The sequence below is a fragment of the Simochromis diagramma genome, unplaced genomic scaffold (genome assembly GCF_900408965.1).
Source record: "Simochromis diagramma unplaced genomic scaffold, fSimDia1.1 OVJJ01000656.1, whole genome shotgun sequence".
NCBI classification, from domain to species: Eukaryota; Metazoa; Chordata; class Actinopteri; order Cichliformes; family Cichlidae; genus Simochromis; species Simochromis diagramma.
In genome coordinates this window covers 2600117-2608494 of record NW_024387038.1, presented here as the reverse complement: position 1 = coordinate 2608494, position 8378 = coordinate 2600117, and the positions used below count along the sequence as shown (strand labels likewise).

The 8378-nt window shown below is 39.4% G+C and overlaps 1 protein-coding gene across 2 annotated transcripts; it reads left to right on the top strand.

Annotated features, from left to right (window-relative positions):
- The first annotated feature begins 2057 nt into the window (after positions 1 to 2057).
- Positions 2058 to 8362, top strand: oxa1l (OXA1L mitochondrial inner membrane protein). Of its 2 annotated transcripts, none has more exons than XM_040043511.1 (11): positions 2058 to 2184; positions 3513 to 3616; positions 4125 to 4220; positions 4312 to 4588; positions 4748 to 4891; positions 4991 to 5076; positions 5634 to 5798; positions 5901 to 6005; positions 6101 to 6263; positions 6393 to 6473; positions 8115 to 8362. In XM_040043511.1, exons 1-11 carry the CDS (start codon positions 2118 to 2120, stop codon positions 8234 to 8236), a joined length of 1410 nt encoding a protein of 469 aa, XP_039899445.1. In that variant the 5' UTR covers positions 2058 to 2117; the 3' UTR covers positions 8237 to 8362. The 2 variants fall into 2 exon arrangements, with proteins under 2 accessions (XP_039899445.1, XP_039899444.1); XM_040043510.1 differs by having other exon boundaries at positions 3482 to 3616.
- The last annotated feature ends 16 nt before the right edge of the window (positions 8363 to 8378 follow it).

Sequence of the window (8378 nt, the reverse complement as noted above, 5' to 3'; positions counted from 1 at the left end):
ATTCATTTTCTAATTTTACTGTCATCAAATTAACATTTTACATGCTAACTGAGGCCTTTAGAGACGTAGCTCTTGGAAGTTTATATGGACCTCAAATTTTTGGATATGCCGTTCCCAGACCGATGGGCAGAAACAATTGCTTTTTTAAGATCACAGCTCATGTCTTTCCTCCTACACCGTAAAAAAGAAAATCCTAAAAAAACAGTAATATTCTGGCAGCTGGGGCGCCAAAATAATACCAGAAAATAACTTTCTCATGAAAATACGGTTATTTTCAGTAATGACAATACAGTTTGTTGCCATAATTTTACATGGGATTCTGCCTTTTTCAAGTGCTTTTAAACATTAAATTAGGAACAATTTAACGTGATTAAACAATGAAATTACCTATAAACAAGGTCAATGAATGCGGCAATATGAATAATAATATTTAAATGTACAGAAATATACAGTTAACAGTTGGTTTAAATAATAATGGATTGCATTCATATAGCACTTTTTGAGACCCTCAAAGTGCTTTACAATTCCACTTTATAATTCCCCTCTGGCCATCACTAGTAGGTTGTGGGTGAAGTGTCTTGCCCAAGGACACAACGACCGAGAGTGTCCGAGCCGGGGCTCGAACCGGCAACCTTTAAGGCGAACTGCCAACGCTTTAGCCACGATCACCCTAAATAACAATAATTATTATTATTATTTGATGTAAAAAAAGGTTATAAGAATCATTTTATATATTTTTCCATAGCATTACATTTGAATTTAACAGTTCAATCTTTCAAATAACGGACAAATATTTGTGAAATTATGATGCATTTGTGAATGTATTTTAACAATCTAAATATGCATATGTACAGACAGACACATTTAAAAAACAAGAAAATGATGTTTTATTACATTTACAGTGATTTTACGTTAATTTACATTTGAAATGTAAAATCACAGTCTATTTATGTGAATTTAATGATATTCTAGAAGAACAGTACAAGACTGTAAAATAAACTGTAAAATACTTTTATAATACATTTTTTTTACAGTGTAGGCATTGCGTTAACACATGCCTGAAAACTCCAGACCAGCAAACTGACAGAGCGTTTGCTTTTATAGAAGTGTTCACACTTACTGACATTAACATTAACATTAAATATCATTTTCAGAGACACAGAGACACAGTTTTCCAAGGAATATTTTGTGGGATGTTTATTTTGTTTTGTTTTGGTTTTATTTAAAGTGTTTAAAGTGTTGATGATTAACTGTACATTAAAACGGAGTCACTGTGCCACCTGGTATCAACTTAAAAATGAAAGTTATTTACATATAAAGTTTGAGGATTTTAATTGTTTGTTTTGGTTTTTGGTTATTGTCACTTGTTTCATTTGTTCATCATTGTTTCATTATATTTATTACCTTACGTTTTATGTCATGCGTTTTTTTACGATGAAAGAGCAACTTTCTGCTTTATGGGAATAACACTAAGTGATTTTCATTCGTGTTTCAGTTTCCTTGATATGAAAATCCTTCATCTTCACGTTTCTTCATCTAGATTGTTCAGTATGGTTTAAACAAGAAATAGAGGTGTAAAAGACGAGACAGACAATTTCTTGCATGAAAGTCTCCATTACATTTTTAATGTAATATTTAAACTGGGTAAAGGAACCACAGAAAGCACACAGACCATTTCAAATGTTAAACAACCTTTAGTAATAACGTGACCATCAGTAACACAAAGTGAAAACATGTCTCACCCATTGCTGTAACACTCCAGACTGTGATTATATGTGACTTAGGCTTGTTTATTGATTGTTTTTTGTATCTTTGAGTCTCAGTTTTTAAAAGGTTAAAAGGTCATCTTTCCAAATAATCCTGGATCCTGGACTCCAAAGTGGACCAAACCAAAACCACTTGGTAAATTTGCTATGATTTTCAGGCAGTGAATTTTTTTAAAATGTAATTATGCAAATAAACAAACTTCCTTGGTAGAAATAACCAACCTCGTGTTTTTATATATGTGCGCAACTTGTTGAAATTGAAATTGACTATTTGCGCTTTCCGTAGCAGGTTGTTTGTCATGTCAACATGGCTGCCGTCAGGAGCGGTTTGACTCCGGTCTGCTTAACAAGATGTTTCCTAAGACAGACAGGCAAACCAAGCCGAGGCGGCCATCCTCTCTCAGACATCTGGAGCCACGTAGGTCTTCTTCACAGTTTCATGTTCGGTACTTTGTCTGTGCTTCCGAAGCAAAGATACAAATAGCTTTTTCTCCACGGCTAACTAGCTCGCCGGCTAGCATCATGCCTCCTGTGTGACTTTGACAGTAACAGGCTCTCCAGCAAAGACAAGAAAGACAGGACTCTCTGCTGTTCAGGGTAACTGTAAAACCAGCAGGATTTAAACCAGAAAGCGCGGACAGGTCAGCTAAAAACACTGAAATACGGAATTAGTAGGAGTTTGTTTGATGTTATTGAAAATCCGTAATGCTACATCAGTGTGACTGCACAGTCTGCCAGTTTGTAAAGAACCATTACAGCTTTTCTCTCCGATGTATAATAATGAGAGGTTTTATGAAAATAGATTAACCTCATTTAAACTATGCCAAAGTTTAATAACCCATGTCCTGCAGGAATCACCTGCAAACCTCTAGAGGTCAGTATAGGTTTAACTTGAACTACATGTTCTGTTTTCCCAAACGTCAATGTATCTATTAAGGATGTATTATAGTAATTGTTAAACAAATGCAAAGATTGACGATCATATTTAAAAAGGATCACATTGCATTAGTTTATGTGGCCAAAGAGTTATATAAGTCACATTGTTTAATTCAAGCAGCACTTTACTGCAGTAAAGTCTTGATGCATGCCCAATCATACAGGTAAGTAAATCCCAAAAGGTTGATTCTGTTCATCTGTACGCAGCGTTTTCAATGCAAGTCACCCTCACAGCTTATTGTTCATTCAGTGCGCTGGTTTTAGTTATTGCACAATGTAGAAAAGATGCAGCTGTAAAACATTAACATCTTATATTGTTTTCTGTTACTGAACTGGTTCAGAAGCAGGAGACTAAACTGAAAATATCTTTTTTAAAAATTCTGTAATTACTGTTCACCAAGTAAAAACAAACGTACAACGTTATGGTGTAGCACCTCTGTGACTTAGGCTAACTTGTCCGACATCCAGAAACTGCAGAAAGGGTTTCATGATCAAATTACACAATTAGTGAGGGAAATCAGTCACTATTAAAGAATTACATTTTGATTGCTGCAACACAAGGAATGCTATCCTATGATCCTATGGTGAAAAGGTTGTAGCTTAGTAAATTATTCTAAGGATTCAATTTGAAATATAATCATTAATTATACAAGCTTTATTTTTTACTTTCCTGTTGCTTCTTGTCTTTATTTAAAAAAAAAAAAAAAAAAAAAAAAAAAGGTTATTCTGCAGTTAGTGTATCAGACCGACAGGTCTTTGTCCTCCTTCTGTCCACACAGCGGTTAATCCAGAGGTCACATCTCCACACAGTGTTTGAGTGCCGCAGCCCTGCCACCAGGGCTCTGCTGGGCCGCAGACACCATGACAAGTTCCTCTGGGTGAACGCCGTGGCCGTCAGACACAACAGCTCACAGGTGGGTCGCCACACAGGTTATGTAGTCACTACAGTTAGATCTATGCCATTCTTTAACCTTTTTCACACATTAAAGTTAATCTGACTTATACTGTTTTTTTGAGCCGACTCACTTACTGGTGTAAACTGATAGTAGTCACGGTATCATTTAAATGTTGGTTTAAAAAAAAAGTGTCTGTGAGTTTTTACTGGAGTGCAGTGGCCAGCCTGAAGACCTGGAAAGGTTTGTGTTTGTCGTGTGTCAAACTAAAGTGTGTCAAATGTTTTAGCCTCTTCATGTAACAGGATTGGGAGTGGCCTGTAGGATTTAAATCCTCTATCACAGCCACAGGTGGACTGTAGAGTGAATTGAGTCGCGTAGGATCCAGTAACACATTACAAGTTGATGTAATCTTAACAACTGGATCCAGTTTATAGAAACACTGAAATTAAACAAATTGAACTCCTGTGAGGTTACACTATTACATTTCTACTTAACTGATGTGTAGAGTTTATCTTGACATTCACAGATCCCGCCTGATGGTGGATCCATTGCAGTTCCAGTAACAGAAACTTTAAACAGTCCTCCAGTCCTGGAGTCTGTCACACAGCCTGTCACTGAGCAGGTGAGTCTGCATCCAAAGTAAATCTTCCGCATCCCTCAGCTACGTGATCACTTCAATCATTTGGTGCTTTTGTCATTTTTAATAATTTTAGATCCTAGGTGGGACGGTTTCCAGTGTGTTACCAGCAGCAGAGAGCTCTGTTCTTCCTCTCGTGTCTGCTGACCCTGCTCCTGTTTTAACACAGCCGGTCTCTGAGCAGGTCGCTGATGTGGCACCGACTGCAGTGGAGGTCCTGCAGGCCGTTGCTGGAGAGCCTCGTTTAGCAGAGCTTGGACTAGCTGGTCACACACCAGTGGGGCTGGTCCAGAATATGTTAGAGTTCATTCACATGGATCTGGGTTTGCCCTGGTGGGGAGCCATTGTTGTGGGTAAGCATGCTTTAACACTTCTTATCTGTCAGTATCAGTGCGTCACTTTAGGCCACCCAAACACAGGGCTGGGTTTATATTTTCCTCGAGTTTTCTTTAAGAAGCGCCTTGTTTTTGATTTCCTGTGTCTATTCTCATCCTCTGCTTTCCTTCCTCCAGCGACCGTGTTTGCTCGCTTGGCTGTGTTTCCCGTCATAGTGAAGGGCCAGCGAGAGGCGGCGAAGCTGAACAACGTGCTGCCCGAGATGACCAAACTGACCAACAGGATGAATGAGGCCAAGCAGAGCGGAAACAAGTTTGAATGTAAATGTTCTCTCCTCTTTCTTCTTGGCCTTATACTCACTCTTTAGACATTCAGCTGATCCTGAGCTGCTGCTGCTGCTGTCTCTGGTTCTGTCACAGTTTCCAAAGCGTACTCTGACCTGAACCTGTTCCAGAAGAAACATGACGTGAATCCTCTTCGTGGCTTCCTGATCCCTTTGGTGCAGGTCAGTTATTCTCAGCTTTCTGTGTTATTGGCATGAATGTTTCAGGCAGACTAATTAAACAAATTTTACACTTCAGCTTAGTACTTGCTTATGTGGAGCTCACAGCTATTACAGTGTAAGCAAAGGTGGAATTTAGATTTTTAGGTGCATTTATGATTAACAAGAAGTTATTTTTAGTTCATCTTGACTGTAACACACAAAAACTAAAAATGCAGTTTGTAAGTAAGATTTTGGTGTCTAGCTTTTTGCCATGGCGGGTTTTGTTGAAAGGGTTTTATTTAGACATCACAAACACAGCCATATGTCAAATATATGTCCCTTCAAAATAAAGGCGTGTGTTTGGTGCAGGGGAGCAGCTTCATGGATTCATCATCATAAAACAGAGAAACTATTCATGGCTGTTAAATTAGTGATGAATGTATGTGTACCTTTGCAGATATGCTAGTTATTATCATCGACTTTGCTTTGTTGCTTCAACGTGTTTGTGATTGTTTTTGCTGGAGCTTTGTTTTTCCCATTTTTCTCTCTGGCCTCACTCATCTGCCCACAACCCTCAGACACCCGTCTTCATCTCCTTCTTCATCGCCCTGAGAAAGATGGCCTATCTGCCAGTGCCCAGCATGCAGACAGGAGGCATGCTGTGGTTTGCAGACCTGACGGCATCAGATCCTTTTTATATTCTGCCTTTGGCCGTCACTGGAACGATGTTTTTCATCCTGGAGGTGAACTCAGATCTCTTATTTCCCAAAAGAAACACAGCAACAAAAAGAGAGTGATGGTTAAAAAATTACTGACCCACTTCATCACCATCTTTTTTTCCTCAGCTGGGTGCAGAGTCTGGGATTGACAACCCCAACCTGCGAGCCATGAAGACGGTGTTCAGGATCATGCCTTTAGTCATCTTCCCTCTCACCATCAACTTCCCCACGGTTAGTGAATCTTTCGCTCACATCTGTTATTGTTCTCATAAAAAACATCACTGAAACATCTCTTTATTTTTTTTTTTTCTTCGTACAAACTTCAGGCAGTCTTTACCTACTGGCTGACCTCAAACTGCTTCTCCCTGTGTCAAGTGGCTCTGCTCAGACACCCCTTAATCAGAAAAAAGTTGAAGATCCCTGAAAGGATCAAGCACCCGGCCTCCGCTCTGCCACAGAGCGACGGATTGATCGAAAGCATGAAAAAGGGTTGGTGTTATGAGCATAAATCTGTCGATAAATAGAGGAGGACTATAAATCTAGTTGTAGTTTGTAGCACTTTGTTTCCACTCTGATTGTTTTTGTGTTTGTCTGTGTTGGAACTGGTTTGGTCTGCAGGTTGGAAGAACGCTCAGCTGGCCCACCAGCTGGAAGAGCGTGAGCGAAGAATAAAAAATCATCTGGACCTCGCTGCCAAAGGTCAGTCCCAGTCTTCAGCTGATCCACAGAGACCTTTTGTTCCCTGTCAGGGGTTTTTCCCTCCTTGCAGAAAAATGACTCACTTTATTTAGAGGGAGGGAGAAAAAAAAACTTTATTTGAAATGGTTGCTCATTTATATAAACTCTGACCCAAGTACATTTGTCGTCTTGCCCTCCACCTTACAGACTGACACCAGACACAGTCAATTTAGCGGAGTAGAATTCACTCGCTTTTATTTTGAAGGTTTATTCACTGCTGACCCGCTTCCTGATCCTTCCTGTCAGTCAGCTACCCTGTCAGGGCGGTCGGCCTGTCTGCTGTAGTCCCTGTTCTGTTATGGAGCAGGTGGAGAACGGATTCATGTGCTGAAAAGCTGCAGGGTTAGAGCTGATTGTTGTGTGTATTTGTTCCTAAGTAGGCCTCATTGTAGTTGTGGAAGAACATGTGTTATTATTTAAAAGCTGTTTAAAAAAAGAAATGGCTTTGACCTTTGATGCACACACAGACAGCCAAGAGCATGTGCCCTTAACCTACCGAACAGTGCGACATATACAATTTATTTCTGTGGGAATTATCCGGGCAGTTATTCAGTGGCTACTTCAGTACTACCTGCTTTATAAGGAATTTACTGCATTTTAAAGGCTTAAAAGAAAGATTTAAGATCCTTAAAAACGACAGGTTTTAATAAAGGATTGGGAAGTATAAAAAATAACTTTTTTTTTTTTTTTAAACTCTTGTAATCAGTAGTGTTAAATAAATTAGCGTTTGAAGAGATAAATACAGATTCTTGAGTGTGAAACCTGATCAGAGTACTCTGATCCAGTGAGCAACTTACTGTTGGATGGTTGTAAATTTAGCAGGAAAGTGATATTTCAAGTAATGTTAACATATATATATATTAATAAATACTAATATGGACATTTTTTATTCAAAAGATCAAAGGTTAGCTTGTTGTGGAAAAGAGGCTTTTTGGCAAACGTTTTCTGATTTCTAGATGTTTGGAGCTTATATTTCACAGCAGACATTTCACATATTTGCACCTCGTCTCATTTCTATGTGCATCCTCAGTTCCTTTCCTCATCTCCTCTCCTTACATCTTACTTCCTTTCATCAGAGATATGATTGGAGGAGGCGATGAAGAGACATGAAGAAGGCAACAATGTAGTGCTTTATTTAATGTGGGGGGAGTGTCCAGGTGAACTTAAGTGTTCATGACAACTTAAATGTCAGGAGTCACAATGACAGCAGTGCACGGGAACTATTTTTATTCACCACACACAGGTGAGAAGGACAGAGGTTGATCAGGCAGTTGATCATCATTGTAGCATCCTGTCTCTTGCACACACCGAGATTAAAAACACTCTGAGGACAGGATACACCTGTGTGTCCGTGTTTATGGCTGTTCCAGCAAACCACCTCTATCTTCCAGATATATTTTAGGAATTGAAACATTCCTCATGATGGCTACTGAGATTAATTTCTAGGTGACAGGTAGGGGGAGACTCCACACGTGTTTGTCTTTACACCTCCTAAACACTCGGTGGAGCTGTTTGACTTGTTGCTGTTCTGCTGCCGGACTTTTATCACTTGATGCCACCGTGGTTTATCTAAGAGTTGTCTCATTTCATTTCTCCCTGCAGGTCCACTGAGACAGACTTTTACCCACAATCCTCTAGAGCAGAAACCTCCCATTGCAGCAGCATCAGCTAAAGACAAGTCTGCTGGAAGCAAGACGAGACCATGGAAGGACACTATTGGATAAATCCAACCAGCTGTCAGCGTGGCAGTAATGATGAATTGTGTACATATTTATGGATAGAAGAGAGGTCGGGAAGAGTTAGGGGTATGAATATGTGTTCTAATAAAAATGTAAACTGCCTCAACACAACCTTATTGTATGTCTG

What these genes read in the sequence shown, in the direction of transcription:
- oxa1l (XM_040043510.1), top strand. Translation starts at nt 2,074, where the DNA reads ATGGCTGCCGTCAGGAGCGGTTTGACTCCGGTCTGCTTAACAAGATGT. An exon ending in CACAGCCTGTCACTGAGCAG is followed by an intron (nt 4,221 to 4,311) that starts GTGAGTCTGCAT and finishes TAATAATTTTAG; the next exon opens with ATCCTAGGTGGGACGGTTTC. An exon ending in TCACCATCAACTTCCCCACG is followed by an intron (nt 6,006 to 6,100) that starts GTTAGTGAATCT and finishes TACAAACTTCAG; the next exon opens with GCAGTCTTTACCTACTGGCT.